Source organism: Oculina patagonica, chromosome 5 (assembly GCF_052425735.1).
Source record: "Oculina patagonica isolate OP01 chromosome 5, crgOcupat, whole genome shotgun sequence".
In the NCBI taxonomy this organism is placed as follows: domain Eukaryota; kingdom Metazoa; phylum Cnidaria; class Anthozoa; order Scleractinia; family Oculinidae; genus Oculina; species Oculina patagonica.
Genome location: NC_135762.1, coordinates 7370154 through 7394364, shown reverse-complemented (window position 1 = coordinate 7394364; position 24211 = coordinate 7370154). Strand labels below are relative to the sequence as shown.

The 24211-nt window shown below is 39.1% G+C and overlaps 2 protein-coding genes across 2 annotated transcripts in view; both read left to right on the top strand.

Annotated features, from left to right (window-relative positions):
• The first annotated feature begins 5948 nt into the window (after positions 1–5948).
• On the top strand, positions 5949–16085 carry LOC144655220 (uncharacterized). Its single transcript, XM_078515444.1, has 4 exons — positions 5949–6204; positions 8170–8790; positions 13718–14254; positions 14706–16085. Exons 1-4 carry the CDS (start codon positions 6009–6011, stop codon positions 15308–15310), a joined length of 1959 nt encoding a protein of 652 aa, XP_078371570.1. The 5' UTR covers positions 5949–6008; the 3' UTR covers positions 15311–16085.
• A 3551-nt stretch (positions 16086–19636) lies between these two features.
• Positions 19637–24211, top strand: part of LOC144655228 (angiopoietin-related protein 7-like) — a 35328-nt gene continuing 30753 nt past the window's right edge. Inside the window, exons 1-3 of the mRNA XM_078515450.1 lie at positions 19637–19703; positions 20151–20687; positions 21134–21755. Coding sequence (XP_078371576.1) covers positions 19637–19703; positions 20151–20687; positions 21134–21708 — 1179 coding nt within the window. The 3' untranslated portion in view covers positions 21709–21755. The remainder of the gene's footprint in view (positions 19704–20150; positions 20688–21133; positions 21756–24211) is intronic.

Sequence of the window (24211 nt, the reverse complement as noted above, 5' to 3'; positions counted from 1 at the left end):
TCCATTTTCATTTTTCTTCTATTTTTTTTCACTGAGTATATACCATACAGCCTAATTTATGAAAAATTACTCAGACCGTTATAATAATACATCATGAATGTTGTAAATATATTAGATCGATGAAATTGAATTAAACGAGATGTAGTGATATCTTCTGTTGTCAAATTGTTCTTTTTTATGGAATCTCAAATTAATTATGGTTTGTGATCATCCCCTATTTTAACTTCAGTCGCTCGTCACTGTTGTTATATTAAATGGAGATGATAAGTTCAGTTTCACGAGATAAAAAAAAAAACATGCAACTCGGGTAAGGAAATTACAATAAATATTTCTTTTGATTCGCGTTAATTTCAAATACCTTAATTTACACAAGCGTTAATTTCCTATAATAAGGTATGCGTAGACCAGTACGCTTGATGAAGAAGATGCAAAGTGAGATCACATACGCCCAATATATGTTGCGGAGTACCTCGATCCGTACCGTGCCAACACTAATATACAATCAGGAAGCCCGAGCAAGCATTTGAAAGTCTGTTTTAAAAATTCTAACCATTGAGCTATAACGTGCTGTTAATGAAATGAACATAATCCTTAACTGGGTAGCAGATTTATCGCAATGATTTCCAATTCATGGTTTTATTTATTAATTTGGAAAAGCACAGCAGTCGTACATGCACACAGCCGTGTGGGAATGGAACACCCGAACATAGCAGGCTTTTTTGTAAATCTGTACAGTTATAATTGACTTAAACAGGCATCTTTTACGGATATCTTATAAAAGTTGAAAATTATGACACAGAATAGAAAACTTACCGTTACGCGACGAGACGAGAAGTAAACGAGAGACGAGAAGACCCTCAGGGACGCCCAGGGTAGAGAAGATTTATCACGAGAGACGCTGCGACCAAATGGGTTCGACCGCTGGCCGGTATCTCAAAAGGAAGTATGACGAAGGACACTGGCCATTAGTGAAGCCGGGCTACACCAGTGGCTGCTTCCCGCATGGAAAGTGTGGTTGGCTACAGTGAAATTGAGTGTAGTTCACTTTTTTGTTTCTTTTTTTAACGTGCGGGATCATTTGCAAAAATTACCCTGTGCAATACTTGAAGGAGTCTGATTGGCTAATTATAGTTATTGGCCCACTGACTACCTCAGTCGTGTGATTATTTCAAGTATCGGTTTTGCCTGCGCTCTACTAGTCTAGTTCCGCCTGTTTTACGGCTAACGGCTAACCCCATTGAGACCCTCGTTCCTGGGCGGCGAAAATGACAATGAAAATGGTCAAAACTAGCCTGCTCGATTCTTGAATGCGAAGATTCTGTGCGGCAACTAGGAAGATGCATTGCTAACTGTATGGCACTCTAACAACCTTCCATAGCCTAACTGGAATTTGAAGTAAAAGAGGCGATGACGTGCGTAAATTGTCGTTAAAATTATAATTTCTTCCCAGCTTCCTTTCTATTCCTGGATAATTTAAAAGATTTTATAAGAAGGACTTATTAATTATATTAACAGACAATAATCATGGGACAGTAATTCTAAAACTAAATTTTCGTTTTCATTTTTAATTGAGACGAGAGATGAAGGTGTCAAGCACTATCTGCCATTTTTGCCAAGCTTGCTCAAACAACCCTCTTAATTCTCATCACCCTAACCAAGACGATCTCGACAAAACCAACCAACCATTTGGCTGGTTAAATGCCGGCTCAAAAATACCTAAGCGTCCAACAAATTAAACACGTTGAAACAGGCAATATCGAGTACAAATGTAGTGAAAGACGAAAACTCATTTGTTTTCTGTGGAAAACAGTTACAACATTGGAACTTTGAATGTGAAACGTTAACATCGATGATGTTGGCGTAGTTTTGTTTCATGCAATTGTGTTTCAACCAATTTCATTCAACGTTAACACATTCTCAATATATTTATAGTAAATTTCTTCTCACTTGGTTTCTTTTATTTGTTTATATGAGTTTGAAATTATAAAGTTAGTTGTTCAGTCAATGCGACAGGTATTAATTTTTTTTAAAATTGATAACTTTGACATATGCATTGCCATTTACGAGGGTCTCAATGGGGTTAGCCGTAAGCCGTAAAACAGCCAACAGTTTAACTGCTAGTGATAAAAATTGTAAACATTCTAGCTGCCGTTAGTCGTTAAAAAATTTTACCGTAAAAAAATTCCAGCCACTAAAAGGAAGGTCTCAAGATCTCTTGTCAAGACTGTTTCTGTCTTGCCTTTTATGTCGGTGTTTTTGTATCTAAAAAGGCCGATACTCTTAATTAGGAAGTCTTTGGAAGTGTCTACCGAATGTGTCATGGCACGAGTTGACAGACGTTTTGACAGCTCTGACTGTTGCTCTGTATCTCTATATCTTCACTTCGATGATCTTAAGACCTTAATTATGTTTAATACCAATGGAAATAAATTTTTACCTTTTTGAAACTATTTTTACACTTCTGCTAAACGGAAATAAATTAACCCTCATTTACATTAAAGGAAGTAAAATTAACTGGCTCATTGAAAATCTCAGTAATACTACAGCCGGAAGAAATTGTGAAAGTGCTTCAGCTAAGTTGACGAAGGCTTATATACTGCGTATGGAAATAAATAGCCTGCGTTTCAGACGAACAAAACACCGGGGTTTCGTTCGTCTGCAACGCAGGCTAGGAAATAAACGCCCTCCTTCAATTGAACGCAACTGTTTGCTCGCCTATAAAGCTTGCTTTCATAAGCAACATAAACAGTATTAAGAAAACATTCTGTAAGAAAGCGCGTACTAAAAGCCGTACTCCAATTTTAAGGGGACAGACCATGAACGTAATGGCGTTCCTGAAAATATCTAATTGCCGTAACCGTTCACCAGTTGGATGCCTAAAAATGAGTGGAATTCCACAATTGGTTTCGGTTCCATTATTGGACAGAAACACTTAGCTAGCACGAGCTGTTGACGAAATGACTCCTAATAATGACGGCGCGAGCATAGAGAATTTACATGTTGATGATCAAAATAAATAGACGAGCGATTTAATATTTTCCTCGTGGTGTTTTCTAAAAGAAATAGAAAACACATTTTTCGTATGTCGTGAAGGTTGAGAACACGGCCCGTGTTCCCACAGCATTTCTCGGCGTTCTCCCAAACTTCCACTCGTGTTTCTATTTAGTCAACGAGGTGCAGCCGAATTGACTATCGCTCATAGAAAACGAGGGCGAGTATTGACAGCCAACAGGCACAAGACTAACAAGTAAAAATGATCAATATATTTTTTTTGAAATAGGTAAGGCTCTATCTACTTATCAGGTGCGACAGGAAATATTTCATGAATGAACTCGTTACGGAGATTTTGATGGGAACTCTTGTTACAGGAAGAAGCACAAACAAGGGCACCTTAAGCGGATTGAAGCGCATGTTCTGAGCATGTTATGACATTTATTAGTTTTTAGCTTTGAATTTGATCAATTCGTACTGACTGCCCTTGAGCTGCCAGGCATTTTTTATGTGAACTCGTAGAATCTGGTGTTATATTAAATTAAGATGATAATATTTGAAGATCTCGCGATAAAGAGCATGCACTTCAGGTTATCGCCTGAAATCTTTGCTAAACGTGCCTCAATCGAACACAATTTAACTTCCATTTTTGACCAAACACCGTCCTGTTAGTTGTTGATGAACTTTACGCTTGCCGAACTCAACCCTAAATATGAATAATGCGTACAATGTGCAAAACAAACAAGCAAACTGTTAGTAAAGGAAGCGCCTGCTAACTGTTTCTTAATAAATTCGCGCCAGAGCCACTTTCATCTTGAGCAACTAATCAGCCTTCACGGAGCACCGTCACTCTTAATTTCCTGCCAAAACTAACACTCGACATTAAAAGAATCATTCATATGAACCACAGTTATCACTGTCTGACAGAGGTGTGTATAAACAGATCAATTATTGAAGAATATTATTCTACATGACACGAGCGTGGGACAAAGAAAAAATCTGAGTCCCCGACGGGAATCGAACCCATGGCTGACCATGGCCTCCCAGAATACCGGTTGGGCGCTCTAACCAACTGAGCTACGTGAGACTCGCTGTGAGCTAGGCCATTTACTAGGTTGATATGTGACACGCGTCCTGCATACTGCTAGGATCAGCAATGTCGAAATCATCAAATTTTGTAGTAAATAATAAAGATGGTAGATTTTAAGCTCGGTGATAAATAGTGAAGAATATTATTCTACATGACACGAGCGTGGGACAAAGAAAAAATCTGAGATCACAGCGAGTCTCACGTAGCTCAGTTGGTTAGAGCGCCCAACCGGTATTCTGGGAGGCCATGGGTTCGATTCCCGTCGGGGACTCAGATTTTTTCTTTGTCCCACGCTCGTGTCATGTAGAATAAAAAATCTGAGATCACAGCGAGTCTCACGTAGCTCAGTTGGTTAGAGCGCCCAACCGGTATTCTGGGAGGCCATGGGTTCGATTCCCGTCGGGGACTCAGATTTTTTCTTTGTCCCACGCTCGTGTCATGTAGAATAAAAAATCTGAGATCACAGCGAGTCTCACGTAGCTCAGTTGGTTAGAGCGCCCAACCGGTATTCTGGGAGGCCATGGGTTCGATTCCCGTCGGGGACTCAGATTTTTCCTTTGTCCCACGCTCGTGTCATGTAGAATAATATTCTTCACTATTTATCACCGAGCTTAAAATCTACCATCTTTATTATTTACTACACAAATTTGATGATTTCGACATTGCTGATCCTAGCAGTATGCAGGACGCGTGTCACATATCAACCTAGTAAATGGCCTAGCTCACAGCGAGTCTCACGTAGCTCAGTTGGTTAGAGCGCCCAACCGGTATTTTGGGAGGCCATGGGTTCGATTCCCGTCGGGGACTCAGATTTTTTCTTTGTTCCACGCTCGTGTCATGTAGAATAATATTCTTCACTATTTATCACCGAGCTTAAAATCTACCATCTTTATTATTTACTAGATCAATTATTTTTTGCAAAAAACTAAGACACTCGTAGAATCGACAGTATACATGTGTGTGTTAAAACACGAAAAAAATGCAGCTTATCGTCTGCTTGTTTGATTAAACTTTCACCTTCATTTTAATCAACCTTTCATTGAAAAGTTTCTGTTCCAAAAGATATAAACACCGGAATACTTTAAATGTTATTATCTTGTCGATATCCTTAGCCTCTACGAGCTTTTCGTGCGCATGAGAAACACCCATTCAGTGTTGTGATGATCGACTGAAGGCTATTGCAATGGGAATAGAGGAAGGGGGTTGAAGACATTTTTTGTATTTTTTGGATGAGGTACGCGCGAAAGTTTTCTAAACCCTTACCATATTTCAGACCAAAGATTTTAAATGTAAAATCCGTATTCTATTCTACAGACACTGGGAACTTGAACGCATATTACAGATCAGATACGGTCTTATCAAATCTAGGGAGATTAGGAAAGTCAACAGTATGGATAAGTTTCATCTCTTTATCTCGTTTTCATTTGTAGAGATATAGATTAGTGTCTCTTAAAATCAAGGAAGTGGATTATCCATTTAAGGCTTATAATTGAAATCAAGGGAGAGTGTATTCATGAACTGAACTGTGTGGATTTTTCCACAAAAACTCATTCCAATTTTAAAACCAAACTGTCAAAATTTCTAATTCTATTTCAGATTTAAACAGTTCTTAAACAATTCCATACAATACTGTGTAGCTTTGTCGGCGCAATACTACACAGCGTAGACAGCATATCCAGGAAAGTACTTCTCGATCTTTCTCTGCAGACAAAAATAGGCATTGCATTACATTTGCAAGACTTTTTTATTTGGAAAACGACCAAGTTCTATCTTGTCTATCTTAGGATAAGCAAGGTAATTTAATTTACGGTCGGCACACAAAGTTATCAAAAAATCCAGACTGTGTGAGGTTATCAAGGCTCGAAGTACAAATTATTTGCCGCAGTTCAGTGTTAATCATTTGTGAAAGGCAGTTGCACAGTTCACAATGACAAGCGCTGGTGGAACTTCCCGCCTTCTTGTGGTTTGCTGTTGTGTTTTGATTACAAGCGTTTTCTTGTACTGTGTTGGTTATGTGAGGCTTGAGTTGGAGCTACGAGCTTACAAGGAAAGACTTGAGGCTCTCGAACAAAGAGAAGAAGAGTTAGTGACAACGCGCGTTCCGCCTGTTGCTGCAACAAACAGTGAGTCATTAAGTCTGTCTTTTTGTTGAATTCATTATGGAGAGGAACTTACATAATAATTTCCTCGAAAGTTATGTAAACTTTTCCGCTTTTAATGTGCGTCTCGCAGTTTTTAAAAAAGGCCAGTAAGAATGATCGCTTTTCTTGCAATATGCCAAAAGAGCTTGGTTTTCAGTCTGGTATACGTATATGCCAAATAGATAGCCTCGAATAGCTAGAGACGACATCTAAGTTGCAACAAAGACAAGGTCGAAAATTTGCCGTGGTAGTTCTGGCCCATTCTTTAATTCATAAAACCCACAGTTTTTAAACTTTAATTACATTGTTATTTTGCAAAAGAACTGCTTAAAGAACTGCTTAAATAAATGCATCGGATGTATCCACACGTAACGAGCAAGCACACTGGAAGCTACTAGAGCGACAGTTTACAAATCAGTGAACTCTATTTTACATAATATATAATGAGAATTTTAAGACTAAGAAAAGTCAAAATGTATCGAAACAGTCATCCCACGATAGTAGACCAGGCCTAAAAATTGGGTAAGAACTTTTATTTTTTTACCATGATTAATTTAATGTAAAAAGTGACAAAGGCGTTTCTGTACATGTGTTCAACGAATTTGCGACTCAAAGCCAGACCCGAAATAATCACAAGCTGGCTATAGCAATTTTCTGCATTTCTTTAAAAATTGATGAAAAATATATCTAAAATAAGTAAAGGATATTTTCAGGTTTAATCGTTCAGCCAATGCAACTTAGGCATGATTTATTTTAAGAAAGCAACCCCGGCCAAATTAAATATCACCAGTAAACGCCCACCTTCCTAAAAACGCCCACCTTCCATTCTTCGTTTCGTTTTTGCCTCGTGGCCTCAGGTTGCTAGAAAGACAATCTGTGGGATTATATGAAAGCATATTTTGGAATTTAAATATCCTGAACGGAAAGGTACCTTGCTGTTTTCTGCTCCCTTCAGCAATCGATGTTGTCGACAGAAAGGGGCGTTAGCGAGAAATATCTCTAGTTCTGTTGAGAGAGCAATCCCGGCCAAGAAACATTGCCTGTGAACGCCCTATTCCCAAAGCTTGATTCTTTGTTGATTGTCTTTTTTAGAAAGACAATCTATGGCAGAGGGGAAGTTTATCTCGCAACGAAAAGGGGCCCCGCTGTTATCTTTCACATGTTTTCTTTAAAAGTCTATGCTAGCTGAAAAGGGCGTTAACGAGTAATGTTTGCTGGATTGGGTTGCCTTCAGAAAGCAAGATAAATAAAATTAGTCTATCGGTTTGATCAGCACACTGAAGATTACTAGAAGATTTGCGGGAAGTTTCTAGAAATCCTGGTCGTTATTAATAGCTGCAAAATTGTAACCCTAGGCTGAGTGTTTTGAATTCCACTAAAGCAATTTAATTATTTTAATCACCGACATCTAATCCAAGCTTAGTTATCGATCTTTGACATCTTAACAGTTTTTACTCTTAAAAATAAAATTAGATAAGCCCTTTAATTGAAAAACATCCCACTAAGGTCTTTAACAGAATGTTTTGAGCTCGAGTTTATAACGGGCGCCCGGAAGTTATAAGTAATTCGATTATATGTTTTACATTTATTTCTCGACAACTTCTGAAGGCAACCGTCACATGTTGTTAACTCAGCAAGCGTTAAGCAATAACACCGACGATCCTTAATGTGATCCCACCAATTTAAACAATTGGGGAAAAGAAGCCTGGCAAATCTGATCTCAACGTTTTGACGGGATTCGACCCCGTGCCTTCCGCGATCCCGGCGCGATTTCCTGATAAAAAATTAACAAAAAAGAAATTTACATTTCTCCAATGTCGTTAAATAATCGCTGCAAGCTGTGGGATCCTTTAATACCAAAGCAAACAGTGAAAAATGGCGTATTTCACATTTGTCTGTCCAGGACGTAAGAATTATCATTGTAACACTTTTACTTCTTTTTCAAAGGAATCCGCTCCTCGAAAGACGAGACAGTCAGATCTTCAGCTCTGAAAAGAAGCCCACGAGACGTGGAGTCCTCCAAATCCCCCAAAGGAGACGATGGCGTTCTGGCTCCAGAAATACAACAACAAATCACCAAATCCGTCTACACTGCAACGCAAAAGATCTGCACTAGCCAAAGTCAAATTTGTGTACAGGGACCTCCGGGAAAGATAGGACCACAAGGAGCACAGGGGTCCCCTGGATATCCGGGTCTCCGTGGACCCCCTGGGATAAAAGGCCAAAAGGGTGAACCTGGAGAACCCACCTTACCGACTCCGACTTCCCTGCAGCCATTCAGGGGGCAGGCGGCGGATGTTATTTCTGCCCCTGGGATTATCGTTACGCCGGCAGTTCGGACCGTGGCTTTAGATCAGTCCGCCGTGTTCAAGTGTTCCCCGGAGCGAAATGTTGACGCGACAGTGTCGTGGTCCAAAGAAGATGGTTCCCTGCCCGCCGGAAGATATTCCATCATCAAAGGAACACTTCATATCAAGAATGCGACAGTCGGTGATAATGGAATGTACGTGTGTACAATTCGTACCGACCAGGGGACCGCTCAGGCTTCTGTTACACTCAATGTCCAAGGTAGATAAACACATTTATCACATTTATAAAAGATTTCGAACTCGATCGTTCTCCAGCAGGCCCTATCATAATATCATTAAAATTATTCTCGTTTCTCCGTGATCACGCCGACTTGCAAATTAGTGTAGGATTATGTACTCTTTAAAGGTCAAACAAACAGAAATTTCAAAATGCCATTTCAACCAACCAAGCAGTAAAATTATCCATTACTAAGTGAAATTAAAAAAATGCTTTCTGAACCTTTAAGCGCGAATTACAGCAAAAAATACGAAGATTTCCGAAGGCTTCATGGAAACGTGTTTGACTGACTGCGCACTGAAATGGAAGGAATGGAACGGGTTCGTGACGTCATAATTGGTGATTTTAAAGACGACCGCAGACCGATTCCGCAGGCCGCACTGGTTGTCAAAGTTCGAGACAATAGAGAGCTTAAGGTGGCTCCATAGGGTTTCTTGACCGCGCGAAGAACGGGTACGAGCTTGAAATGCCGGCAAATCAAAACAAACATGGCGGCTTCATGCGAGCGTGAAATTTTCGGCGAGAAAACGCGAGACATGCTTCCTGCCAATGAAATAACACCCGTGCTTTCCTGTGTTGAGCAGATAAAAGAGTTTACAACACCCTAAAAAGGTGTTTACAACGTCCGCGGTGCTTCTGACCGCTTTTGTAAAGTTTGTACGATCGAAAGCAAAAGAGAAAATAAAGAATTGCTGGTTTTCACTGTCACGCAATCAAAAAATAAATTCGAAACCATTCAACTACAAAAGCTATGAATTTCAAATATTATAGATGATAAATAGATAAACAATTTCTTCAAGTTTCGGGTCTGTGCGGTGTACCGTTCGCGAGTTATTTTCCGAACCTTTCTACGCAAATTTATAAAGCTTAGTATGGAGCCGCCATAACTGTGTCCTGCCGAGGGACACAGTAATGGCCGCCGTGATGTCAGAGAAACCATCTGGAACTCAATTTTGTTTACAACAGCGGCCATCCTTGGCTTAAGAGCTAGTACACTTTCACATAAACACCACTTATTATATCTGAAATGTTCATTCTGCACAAAATGGAAAGGAAAGGCCTTTTTTCAAATAAAACAGCTTTGTCACGGCACTCAGCTTGATGTTACATACGACGGAGAACTCAAATATTCAAAATGCTCTGTTTTAAAAGCGAATGACACTATCGATCTGGAAATTTGCAAAAATATATATTTTTAGTTTATCTTTCGCCTAATGACAACGAAGATTTAGCAGGCCTAGTGAATTTTGATTTCAGAATTTTATGACGTAACATGAAAACCAAGAATAGTCTCCGTTATTGTGAGATACTTCGAGCAGAATTTCAGAGATTCTGCTACATAAAGGATTAAGGTATGTCTCTAACTAACCTTTGGGTTAACAGATATTCGCACAAAAACCGACAACAATGGGGAACGCTCGTCTTTACACATCAACTCGTATGGTTCGAAAGTTCGCGCATGCTCAAATAGCGATCTTGGACAATTTCTATTCTGATGACGTAATTGTTATTCGGGCGAAAATATACATTTTCCTCTGGTATTTACTAGAGTTTCCTTCGGTGAAATTCCTTAAAATTTGGCATAGATGTGATACCTTTTTAACTGCCCTTTTGCCGTTTTTTCGACGTTTACAAGCTAAAATGGTAGAATAGGGGTTATGTGGACAAAATTTGGAACCACATATTTGTAAACTCTCAAGGGACTTTTTTAATTTCTCAAGGGACTGTTTTAATTTCTCAAGGGATTACTTTCCGTTGTGGGTGATCACTTGCGATCTCGTGGAAAAAACGTGACTTGTCACATTTACAAACGTTATATAACAATTTTAAAAGTGACATGTCAGCTTTCTTATCTCAACGCACGTGTGTCTGAAAGGCGATCTATAAAAAGCGTCGTACAAACAATGGGTTGCGTAACTAAAACACGAATAAATAATCACTAGCACTTACATCGTTTAAAAATTACAAACGTCAAAAATAAACCATACCAAAAAACTCGCTCTTTTCAAAGATATTATTAAAGTTTAAACAAATGCAAGAGATGGGGGCTTCTTTTAGCTTAGGAGCGGTTAAAAATTAGGCCAAATTTGGTCGCCACATGCAAGCGCCATTCTATTTCGTCATCAGCCTAGGTCGTTAGGGACGAGACCTCGCGTTGACAGCAATGTTCAATGTTGCATGAATCGGCTTTACAACATGCGATCGTATCTACGCAGTTCGAGTGGAATTTCAGTCAAAGACAGCAAAATTCTTTCGTATTTCATCTTCAAATATAATTCGAAAGCATTCACTGTATATATGGCTTTTGTTTAATCCTGGGTCTTGATTGTTTACGCCGAAATTTATGCGCAATGTTTTCTGCGACAGTAGTCGGAAATATCCGTATTTTTTTCGTGCTTTTTCGTGGAGCAATCGTAACGATACGGCCTTGAACACATTGAACAGCGGTCTACCTATAACAATTCAAATATGGCGTCGCAAAAACAAAGCGTCGAACGCATATTTTGCTGTTTCATTTGCAAATTTTGCTGCCGTAATCGACTGCGTCGAAAGGTCCTTGCAATTTTAAAGTATAGAATTGTCAGATCTCGGTGAAATTTGCACTGTTTATTTGTGTAATGCTGTGTAATGTTAAGAAATATGTGTATAAATACCCGGCGCGGACGAGCCATTTTGACAAAATTATATGGCTGCATTTCCTCCGCGAAGATAAAAAATTGTTAAACTAAACTACAAAGAAACTGTAATGATAAGTTCGAAGAACAATGCACAGGATAAACCTTCGAGTCATACTTCATGCAAAAACGTCGATATCTCGAAGAGACTTTGATTTTAAAAAAAATTGTAAGCCAGTTTTTTTGCTTAGTCAAAAAAACTCAAAATAATCAAAAACGCAAAAACGACCTGGACAACCCCTACTTTTTTGTTTTAAAAAGTTATTTCTTATCAGATTCAATCCATTGGGAGAATTTCAAAAAATTTTACTGAAGAAAATTAAAGAAATTTAAGATCAAAGCCATTAAAACACCAAAAATAGGACTTTTTGAGTAGATGTAGCTCAAAAACAAAGGCCGTTATTTTAAAAAAGAATAATGCACAACATATTTTAGTCCTTGTTTTTAATATTTCGGCAGCTTTTTTTTAGCTAGTTTAAAAAATAACGCGAAAAATGATCTCTTGATGGGTATCACTTGCGCGCGCGCCGTAATATCTCAAAACCCTATGGAGCCACCTTAAGCAACCACGACGGCAACGTCAACGGCAACGTCTGGTGGAAAAGGAATTTGTATTTTACTTGAGAATCTCGCAACTTTCCTGACGTATTCTGCTTATTTATCGCTTTAAGAACTAGCTCCCGCTGAATACTCAAAGAGAGCGTTCAACCCAAAACAGAAAAAACAAAAATTAGCTGTCGTGGCTGACGTTGTCCAAAATACGCAGAATTTGGTCATTTCACGTTGTTGTTCTGCAGATAACGGCTTTGAAATGTTCCAAGATTCAAAATGCACGTGCAGAGTTAACGCTAGGGCTTTCCACAAGTTGCTCGAGATTTCCAAAAAAGTTGCCCGTAATTTCTCAAAAAGTTGCTCAAAAGTTGCTCCAAAAATACAAAAAAGTTGCTTCTGATAATAAAAGTTGCTCGAAAGTTGCTCCAAAAAATCCAAAACGCTGCTTCTAATCAAGCGAATTTCTCTAAATATATGCTAATTTCCCTTTGAGAGTAAGATTTCTAAGCAGTTTTATGCACTTTTACAGCAAAAGAAGGAATTCTTTAACTGAATTCTTTAACTGAGAAAAATCGTGATGATATCGATGACGTCATGTTTGTGACGAATTTTGTAATGTTTTAATATGCAGAAGAGCCGAAAGGTGGAACGTCTTCAGATGTTCCTCGAAAATCTTCGGCAAACTTCGTAAATCTTCGGAAACGTTCGTATTGCCTTTGAACAACACTCGGATTATCTTCGGAGATCTTCGGTCTGGAAATTGCTTAAAATGCAAAAAGTTGCTCGAGAGAGAAAAAGTTGCTCGAAGGGGAAAAAGTTGCTCGAAACATGAAAAGTTGCCAAAAAGTTGCCGAGCAACTTGTGGAAAGCCCTAGTTAACGCACGTGCAGATAATTCTGCTCAATAAATGCTAATGTGAAAGAACAATAGAGATTCCTTATTTGTTTTTATACCAATGTCTCCCATGATATGCAAAACGACAGCAAGCAAAACTTGAACTTGCTTCAGCTATTTTTGAGCTTAAGCTACTTCATTTAAATAAATGCGCGTCTCTGAACAACAACCAACAAATAATCAACCGGAAAACGGCCGAACAGAACGAAATAACTGCTTGAAATGTCACACATTTATTTAAATTCTTAAGTGTGGTATGCGGAATCGGTCTGCGGTCATCTGCAAAAACACCAATTATGACGTCACAAGTTTATATTTCCGACAATTATCCGACAATTTTTCCGAGCACTCTACGATTATGAAGGCCTAAAAAAGCATTTTTCAACTTGCAATTATCTCTGCGATGCAATGTCGAACTACTTTGAAACTTCGGGATATGTTTATTTAGCTGTTAATAAACACATGGGCAAAAAAATAAAAAAAATAAAAATTTCTGTTCATTTGACCTTTAATTTGAAAAAAATCGGACAAGACAAATTCTAAAAAGTACAAAATTTGACAATTAAGGCAATAGGCTGAATTCATGTTGCGGAAAATTTTAAAATCTGGTTAACAGATTTTGAAAGTAGTCCTATTACCTGGACGTCAATTATATTGGGTACGTATCAACCTACTGTCCAATAAGGGAAATAATTGGATACTTGATATTACTTACGCTATGTGTAATATCAGCTTTACTATATATTGTTTTTTAAATGAAATTAAAATAATATTTTTCTCGTGCACAGCTCGTCCTCTGATCTCCCTTCCCGCTGGACCAATATACACCGAGAGCGGAAAAGATGTCAAGCTCCCTAAGTGCCGGGTCATCGGATATCCCCCTCCGGTGATATCTTGGACCAAACTCTTCGATCAACTTCCCAGTGGAAGAGCCACCGTTCAAGTTCAGACCCTAACCATAACAAAGACGGACAAGAAAGACGCTGGAACGTACATCTGCACTGCTACAAACGCCATGGGCACATCGCACGCCATGACAGCTCTGATAGTCAACGTTGTGCCTCAGTTTACAGTCAAGCCGCCAGACAAAATAGAACTTTATCACGGACAGTCAGTCACACTGAACTGTTCCGCAGACGGACACCCAGTACCCAGCATCACGTGGACACGATGTAAAGGAAACATACCAGAGGAACGCTCTCAAGTGGAAGGCGGACAACTGAAGATAAACAGTTTGACGGCTAAAGACAGTGGGACTTATATCTGCTCTGCACGGAGCGAGTTCGTTCATGTGGAGACTGAGGTGCAACTCTTTGTTAAAACTGGTAAGCAGTGTTAAGCATTCACGCATCAGTACAAATTTGTTCTTTTTTTCAGTCTCCAACTTTCATTTCCATCTTTTCTTTCTTTCTTTCTTTCTTTCTTTCTTTCTTTCTTTCTCACGAAATTTCGAGTAACGAGTAAGTTACCCTTCTTGTTCTGTGTGTTCTGTCCGCTTTCTTTCTTTCTTTCTTTCTTTCTTTCTTTCTTTCTTTCTTTCTTTTTCATTTCTTTCTTTCTTTCTTTCTTTCTTTCTTTCTTTCTTTCTCTCCTTTCATTAGTTGATTTATTCTGTGTGTTAACTAAGTTAGTAATTGCTACTTTCCTAGAACAGGATCCTCGTATAGCAAATGTAAGCGCTGATGAGATACAGTGGTCAAGACAAAAACATAATCAATCAGTTGATACCTATCAATCAATCAATCCTTTTATTAATAACTTTTCGTTTTTTTTTAGCCCGAGACTGTGCTGAGCTGTTTACCGCCGGCTTCAAGAAAAATGGAGTTTACACAGTCAACCCAGCAAACAAAACTAGTTTTGAAGTGTACTGTGACATGAAGACGGATGGCGGTGGATGGACTGTCTTTCATAAACGCTTCAATGGGTTCGTTGGATTCTACAGGGGCTGGGACGAGTACAAGAACGGGTTTGGTGACGTCAGAGGAGAGTTTTGGCTTGGAAATGAAAAGATTCATCAACTGACTGAGATTCCGAGTCAGCTGCGAGTGGAAATCAACACGACTACCAGGGGAAATAAATACGCCAAGTATAGTAATTTTACGGTCACTAACGAGGCATCCAACTACACGCTGTTTGTTGGTTTCTATTCTGGCTCAGCAACGGAACAACTAAAGAAATATGTAAATGGAATGCCTTTCTCTACCAAGGATCGGGATAATGACAAGACCAGCAGCAACTGTGCTATATCCTACAAAGCAGCTTGGTGGTTTAACAGCTGTGGCACCAGTCAAATTCTGAATGCTCAATATGCAGGAAGTCATTATCAGTGGAACTGGTCCCTCAAGGGAAGTGAGATGAAACTGAAACCAAAATCTCCCTGATCATTGCATTTATTATTTTCCATGGTAAAACCCGAACACTGGACGGACTTTTTATTAAATAGTTTTGTTTTAGTGGTTTGTGGAAAACGCATGACTCAAAGGTCGTATTTCGTTTACTATAAAACTAGCACTGCAATCAACATAAAATCATTTATTCACTGGGGAATAAAGTTCCTTTATTAATCCCTTTGCGGTGTGTAAGCAACTCGAATATCGTTTATCAGCGATGTAAGAAAATCGTACTACAAAAGAAGCAAGGGATGTTTTGTTTCATATATTTTTCGAACATGTAGAGCTTTTAGGTCAGTGGTAGCCTCCTTTGCAGACGTTCTTTGAGTTCGTCACGCGTTTCTGTGGGGGAGAAACGCGTGACGAGCCCAACGAACATTTGCGAAGGAGGCTACGTTAGTGGACGATACTTTTACCATGTAAACCTTTCAGCAGTGAGCATATCAGTTGACCACTTCTTTCAACGACATCAGGTAGATGTCATCGTAATGATATCAAGCATGAGATAAAAAAAAGTCCAATAAAAATGATGTATTTACAATGTATCCTACTACTGTACTAGTGTCAGTGGTTTGGAAATGGAAATGGTTTAGAGCAGTTGTGCTTTGTTGGATCGATATTATCCGGCTCTATGTCAGATGAGGCTAAAATAATGGCGTCAAACGAATGCCTAATCATTGTCAAACAAGTTATGGTCATCTTTTAACGTGTCAAAACGCCCTTTATTTCAGCTCGAAGTGCTTTTACCTCACAAACGAGCTCGGGTGACTTCCATGTTTATATGTTTTATCACTATGATTAAATGTTAAGATACATTAATGTCTTGCAAAGCTTTAAAAATGCTCGGGAGTGGCCTCAGATCCACTAGTTTTTACCAATACAGATGCCATGCCACGAAATCCTCTGAACTGACATTTAAAGAAATGCATAACATGTAAAAAGGGGAACTGATTCTTTAAAATTGGTACTTAGCGCTTTCAGCAACCAAGACTGAGAACAAAAAAAGTTAAGCTCCTACCAACAATATACGACAAAAAGTGTTTCATTTACTGTGAACTATTTATAATCGAATTGCTGAAGACTTCTGTAACAGAGAAAAGTCTTAAACGAATCTTAAACGAATGAGGCGGATGTAACGTCAACCCTCATGTTCCTGTAGCACGAAATATGATTAGTTCCGTACTGATCATGAATCTCCGGCGCCACGCTTTTTTCATGCCAACGTTAAGTCCGGAGTGTTTTTTAACAAGACCCCGAGTGGACAATGATTTTTTTTATTCGCGTCATATGCCTCTTTGATTTTATTATAAATTTACCCATATTTCATAACATATTTCATTTCAAAATATGTTATATTGAGCTGCGAAAAAAACAAATATGCCCCGAATAATTTTTTTTCTGGGCTTAACATCTTTGTTAGTTTTTTAGGTGCTTTAAAACAGCGGTACTTGTATTCTATTAGAAATAAACGGTCGAGGAATCGTCCCAAATTATATCACAGGTGCGTCGACGAAAAACCAGTACAGGCTCAAGTAAAACCATTTCAACAACATAAGAAACTAGAGCCTCTCTATGGGTACCCACGGTCTTCGTTTTCTTTGCATTTTTTTTTTTTTTTTGCAAATCTTCGTTTTTTATAAGCAGATCTTCGTTCTACGGATTGAAACGGTTTGAACGTATATTCAGTGTAATTCGCAGTTTTCGTTTTCTGCCTTGTAATGGCTTCATGTCAGTTTCGCAGCAGTGACTGGAAACCACTGTTGTCGAAGAAATCGCAGTAAATTGTTGTCAAATGCTAAAATTCAGAAATTACATATATTTTCTGTTGTTTTTACGAGTTTTGCTGTTTTATATCAGAGTGTTAAATTGATCAGGCGAATTTTGGGCAACTTCAGATCTTCGCTTCAATCTTGAGATCCCATAGAGAGGCTCAAACTGACCCTTTCATGACTTAATGTCTAAAGTATAAATGAGATAACACTGAATTTTTGATTGTGAGCGACAGACTTCTTCCGTCTAAAAAAGGCCAAGATTGGCCAGTTCAAAACAGCATATCAATCATTTACAGCTCCCGTATAACCTGATATATGTGTAAACTAATTAACCTCAGTATTTATTATTTTGGCAGTGAGAGCAGCTAGCAGGTTACGGCAAGCAACATTTTTTTCCCGCTAAAACGCCTCCGAAACACCTCTGAAACACGAATCGAAGGCAAGCTTTCAATTTGTTTTGACAAAAAGCCAATATATTCTACTTTTCTTTTGGCTTCATAAATTGCTAAAGCTGGGCAAAGATTTCCTCAGATGTTAGACACTACCGGTACCATACACAATGACGAGTGCTGGCAGTAGCGGATCTTCTCGCCTTCTCGTGGGTTTTTGTTGTTGTTTTACTTTAGTCAGCGTGGTTTTCTACAGCGTTGGTTTTATGAGACTAGCATATGAGTTAAAAGCTCACAATGAGAGAATTCTGGCTCTGGAAGAAAACCAGCAAAAGACAACAACAGTTCCAGTTTTCAAATCCTTGAATGAAGGTAAGTTGGATGGCTTGTTCCTCATCATTAACGACTTTTTTGATTCGCCTTTTAAACATAAACGAGATATTCAGTCGGCTAAAAAAGACAACCAGGAATTAATCTAGTCGAGTGCATCTCCTTTTTTCCTCTTACCGGCCTTCGGCCGAACGTAACATAAAACAAAAACGCTTAATACGGCCCAGGAACGCGAAAAACACCACACGCGAGTCCGATTAACATTAATTCACCTTTATTGAAATATTTAGAACGAGATTCATTTAGAAATGTAATTTTCAGAGCTTTATTCATAACACTCATGATTTCAACACATTTCTTTTGTTCATCTTATGTGAACGATTATTAACCACGAACACATAGAGTGGTCTGCCTGTGCTGACACATACATTCATCTGCAGCTCGTCGAAGTCCTAACCTTACATAATATAATAGCGCCATCTTATAATTAGTTACTAAATGCACGATTTAGGGAAAATACGTGGCGAAAATTAAGCCTCAAAAGTACCCATAAAGAATTTAAACATTATTGAGAGAGGGGGGGGGGGAGGGGATGAATAGGCTCGCGGATTAACGGATTTCACCTTAAAATGATCACGGATTGCGGAATTCTACGATAATCAGATATGCAGATGTTGAAAATACAGTGGATTGCTTATCGATTGATAATTTTGGCGAGGCTGGATTCTAGACTCTGTTTGCTTTGAAGCAGTTAGGATCGTTGATCCTGGATATTAAACAATGGTTTAGACGATCGGCTTTTTGTCTATTTGATTTTTCGGTCGAGACTCAAAAAAACACTTCAACCTTGTTACATTGGAATTTTCGTGTAAACAAGCAAAGATGGAAAACCTCGCGATAAGTGGGCATCAAAAATTTCCGGTGAGGGGCTCCCATATGCAAGAGGTGGATATGCTAGTCGTCTCGCTAAGGGGTGTAAATTTCGGATTTTATAGTCTCACTTTCGGCAATTTTCGCCCGAGGCCTTTTATTATTTTGAGGGAAGTGTTTTATGGTTCTGACTTGGTCAGCGCAGGCCTACCCTCGATAAGTGTGAAATATAAAAATAAAAAACTTAGGCCATCTCGATTTTAATGTGGTATCTTCTTATAGTACAAAAGAAGTTGAAAGGCGGCTTTTTATCCCCAACAAGAACAAAGAGTCCTGTATTTCACAAATTTTAAATCGACGATCGAGGTAGCATAACATGCAGTATTTACTCCTTTTCTTCAGACATTCTCGTCTCTAATGTTAACATAACCAGTTCTTCAGCTCAAAAACGGAATCCGCGAGATGCTGAATCGTCCAAAGGAGACAATGCCGTTTTAGCTCCAGAAATACAAGAACAAATCACAAAATCCGTCCACGCAGCAACGCAAAAGATCTGCACTAACCAAAGTCAGATTTGCGTGCAGGGACCTCCGGGACCACAAGGACCACCGGGGCCACCGGAAAAGGTTGGACCACGAGGACCACGGGGCCCTCTCGGACCCCCCGGGATAAAGGGCCAAAAAGATGATCCTGGAGATCCCACCTCACTGACTCCGACTTCCCTGCAGCCATTCAGTGGGCAGGCGGGGGATGTTATTTCCGCCCCTGGGATTATCGTTACGCCGGCAGTAAGGACCGTTGTCCTGGATCAGTCCGCCGTGTTCAAGTGTTCTCCGGAGTGAAATGTTGACGCGACAGTGTCGTGGTCCAAAGAATATGGTTCCCTCCTCGCCGGAAGATATTAAATCATCAATGGAACACTTTATATCAAGAATGCGACAGTCGGTGATAATGGAATGTACGTGTGTACAATTCGTACTGATCAGGGGACCGCACAGGCTTCTGTGACGCTTAACGTACAAGGTAAATAAACTGAAGTTTCGACTTTCTTAGTAGGAAAAGTAAAAACAAGTTTTAACTTGTTTAAAAACACCAAGTATAAAAGATCTCGATCGAACCTGATCGTTCATCAACAGACCTTATTGCCAATAACAAATTTCCTCGTTTTTTCACGCGCCTATTTTTTGTTATAATTATTGGAAAGTGATCACGTGGGCTTCCATTTATCAGTACTCTTTAATTTAGAAATAACTGCACATGAAAAAGTATGATAAACTGCAAGCTTGGGCCAGACGACATGTAGAATGCATGTTTTAAACTCTGATTTTCTGAATTGGAAAGTTCTTCTATCAACAGTCAGTTTTATTTACTTGAATATTATTTAAGTATAGCAATCTTATTATGAGTACTGATCTGCTACTGTATATTGTTTTATACACAAAATTAAAATAATATTTTTCTCGTGCGCAGCTCGTCCTCTCATCTCCCTTCCCGCTGGACCGATATACGCCGAGAGCGGAAAAGATGTCAAGCTCCCTAAGTGCCGGGTCATCGGATGTCCCCCTCCGGTGATATCTTGGACCAAACTCTTCGATCGACCTCCCGGTAGCAGAGCCACCGTCCAAGGTCAGACCTTGACCATAATAAAGACGGACAAGAAAGACGCAGGAACATACATCTGTACTGCTACCAACGTGATGGGTACATCGCACGCCATGACAGCTCTGATAGTCAACGTGGTGCCTCAGTTTACAGTCAAGCCGCCAGGCAAGATAGAACTTTACCACGGACAGTCAGTCACACTGAACTGTTCCGCAGACGGACACCCAGTATGCAGCATCACGTGGACACGATGTAAAGGAAACATACCAGAGGAACGCTCTCAAGTGGAAGGCGGACAACTGAAGATAAACAGTTTGACGGCTAAAGACAGCGGAACCTATATCTGCTCTGCACGGAGCGAGTTCGTTCATGTGGAGACTGAGGTGCATCTGATTGTTAAAACTGGTAAGCAATGTAAAGCATTCACACATCGTTACATATTTCTTCTTTTTTTTCAGTCTCTTCCGTAAATCTTCATCCTTTCTTTCTTTATTTATTTCTTTCTTCTTTTGTTTCTTTGCTTCTTTCTTCCTTTGTTTCTTCCTTTCTTTCTGACTTTCTTACTTTCTTAAAAAATTTGTTGTTAAACATTGATGAGTATTTTACTCTTCTTGTCCTGTGTATGTTCTTTCTTTCTTTTTTTCCTTTCATTAGATGTTTTCTTCTGTGTGTTAATTAAGTTAGTTATTGCTACTTTCCTATAGAATAGGATACTCGTATGGCATTTGTAAGTGCTGATAACACAAAGTCGTCAAGACAAAAACGTAATCAATCAATTGCAATTAATCAATCAATCTGATTAATCAAATCAATCAATCAATCCTTTAATAAATAACTTTTCCGGCTTTTAGCCCGAGACTGTGCCGAGCTGTTTTCTGCAGGCTTCAAGAAAAGTGGCGTGTACACAGTGAACCCAACAAACAAAACCAGTTTTGAAGTGTACTGTGACATGAAGACGGATGGCGGTGGATGGACTGTCTTTCACAAACGCTTCAATGGGTTCGTTGGATTCTACAGGGGCTGGGACGAGTATAAGAACGGGTTTGGTGACGTCAGAGGAGAATTTTGGCTTGGAAACGAAAAGATTCATCAACTGACTGAGATTCCGAGTCAGCTGCGAGTGGAAATCAACACGACTTCCGGTGGAAGTAGATACGCCAAGTATAGTAATTTTACGGTTACTAACGAGGCAACTAACTACACGCTGTTTGTTAGTTTCTATTCTGGCTCAGCAAGGGATTACCTTACCTACCATAACGGCATGGCTTTCATTACCATGGATCGGGATAATGACAAAAACGGTGGTAACTGTGCTAAAGCCTACAGAGGGGCTTGGTGGTATAACACCTGTGGCGGTGATATTCTGAATGCTCAATATGAGGAGGTTATTACGCCTGGTACTGGTCCCTCAAGGGAAGTGAGATGAAACTGAGACCAAAATCTCCCTGATCATTACATTTATTATTTTTCAGGGTAAAACCCGAACACTGGACTTATTATTGAATAATTCCTTTTTAGCTTTTTTTTGGAAAACGCGTGACTCAAAAGTCGTAGTTCGGTTAAATGGAGACCTTCGATTAGGCTCTTACCGAAAGTGCTCGTAAAAAAAGCATTAAATGCTAAAAGAAGTGCTCGTTTTTTGCCAAAAAAGTGCTAAAATAATGCTAATTTTTTTAAAAAGTGCTAGTGGGTAACATAAAAATGCTCACTTTTTTCCGATTTTTTTAAGCATAGAATGTTACATTTTTCAGATTTTCAGTTACATTTTTCAACAATAAAATGTAACGATCAATGTTTTGTTTGGCTGGCTGACTTCCATTGTTCCGCGATGACAACGTGGATGACGTCATCTTGGAACGAGTGTGATGGACTGGGTCTCTAGAAGGCAACCACTGACCTATCCCCCAGGTCTCCACGGCTCCTTTGACTAAAATGAGGGCTAATGCATCTTGGACGCCATAAATAAAGTCAGATTGTGCTTTTTAACGCAAAATTAGACAAATAGTCAGTCGAAAATCCAAAATAATGCTAGCAGTGCTTTTTGGGATAAAATGTAAAAAAAAAAAAAATGCTCGCGAAGCCAAATAATGCCAAAAAAGTGCTAGCACTTTTGTTAAGAGCCTACCTTAGATCAACCAGCGGACATACCTTTCATTTATGTTCACGTTAACAAACATCGCAAACTTGTGCCAAAGGTGATCCCGAGTTGATTAGTTTTTTAGAAACAAAACAAATTAAATTTTACAGGTTTAGAAGTTGCTCCGTCTTTTCCAGTTTGGAAAGACGTTAAAGCGCCTAAGCGACGAGTCGAGGTTGGTTCATTTTCTGCTTGAAGTTGAATACATTAAATTCACAGTATGATGTATTAGTCTAAAATAAGAATTCGAAAGTCATTATCTAATACACTCAGGTCTTTATTTTGTTTTTTGCTCTTTTAAGTTTTCTCTTGCCTTTTTAATTCTTGGTTTTCACGTGACGTCATCAAAATTCTAAAATCCAAAATCGCAAGACCCCTGAGTTTTTATCCTTCACTGCCTAATAGACTTTCTTAATATATATCTTGTTGAGGGTTTTTAGCTCGATAGCATTCGCCATCTTTGAAAAAGAGCATTTTGAATTTCGGAGTTTCACGCCACACGAGATCAAAGATGGCCGCCAGAAGGCTGTCACGTTTTGTTAAAAAAAATGCCTTATTCTGCAATTTGTAACAATCTGAACAGTTGAGGTTTAGCGAGAAGTGTTTATGTGAATGTTAACTTGTTCATGAGGGTGATCCGACCGCTTTTTGTAGCAGTATTTAATGCCAGATATTTTCATTGATTTCCGGCCGCCATGTTGGAGCCCAACTGCTTGGGCTCCAACATGGCGGTTCCATACTGTGCTCTCTAAATTTGCGAAAAACAATTTGACGGAAAAACTCGAGTACGGAATAACGAACAGACCTGAAACTTGGACAAGTAGTTTATATAATAGTTTTCTACAACTTGTATTATTCTTGATTTTTCTTACTCAATAGTTTTGGATTTATTTTTACGCGGCGTGACAGTGAAAACCACCTATAGACATGCTTTATTAATCCTTTGCGGTGTGTAATCAACTCGAATATCGTTTATCAGCAATGTAAGACAATCGTACCACAAAGAAGCAAAGGATGTTTCGTTTCATATATTTTTCGAAAATATAGAGCTTTTATAGGTCAGTGGTAGCCTCCTTCGCAGACATTTTTTGAGCTCATCACGCGTTTCTGTGGGGGAGATACGCGTGACCAGCTCAAAGAACGTCTGCGAAGGAGGCTACGTTAGTGGACAACAATTTTACCTGTGTAAACCTTTCAGTAGTGAGAATATCAGTTGACCACGTCCCACAACGACATCAGGTAGCTGTCATCGTAATGATGTCAAGCACGAGATGAAAATGGTCCAATAAAAATGATGTATTTACAATGTATCCTACTTCAGTACTAGTGTCAGTGGTTTGGAAATGGAAATGGTTTACAGCAGTTGTGCTTTGTTGGAGCAATATTATCCGGCCCTTTGTCAGATAATGTTAAAATAATGGCATCAAACGAATGCCTAACCATTGGCAAACAAGTTATGGTCATCTTTAACCCTATTCAGACCGGGGGGGGGGGGGGGCTTTTGAGGCCCGCGCTGACTTTGAACTTTTATAACTTTTTTCAGATTTAACCAAACGCCGCCAAACTTTCTGAGTTTTCCTAAAATTTATCTGGCAACAATTTGGTAGGATTGAATGATGTGTCAGGAACTTGACATCACCATGGCAACGGTATTTTGACAGGCATGTTTCCCCAAATTTGTAATTTTGCGTGTTTCTGTTAAAAAAAAATCAACGGGATGGGATTATTTTTACATTTTTACGGGTTTAAAGCACATTTGTATTCATTTTGAGTACTTTGCAGTGATTTTGGG

Excerpts from the sequence above, each read along its gene's own strand:
- LOC144655220 (XM_078515444.1), top strand. The coding sequence starts at position 6,009 with ATGACAAGCGCTGGTGGAACTTCCCGCCTTCTTGTGGTTTGCTGTTGT. Across the intron at positions 6,205-8,169 it reads GCCTGTTGCTGCAACAAACA|GAATCCGCTCCTCGAAAGAC; the intron begins GTGAGTCATTAA and ends TCTTTTTCAAAG. Across the intron at positions 14,255-14,705 it reads GCAACTCTTTGTTAAAACTG|CCCGAGACTGTGCTGAGCTG; the intron begins GTAAGCAGTGTT and ends GTTTTTTTTTAG.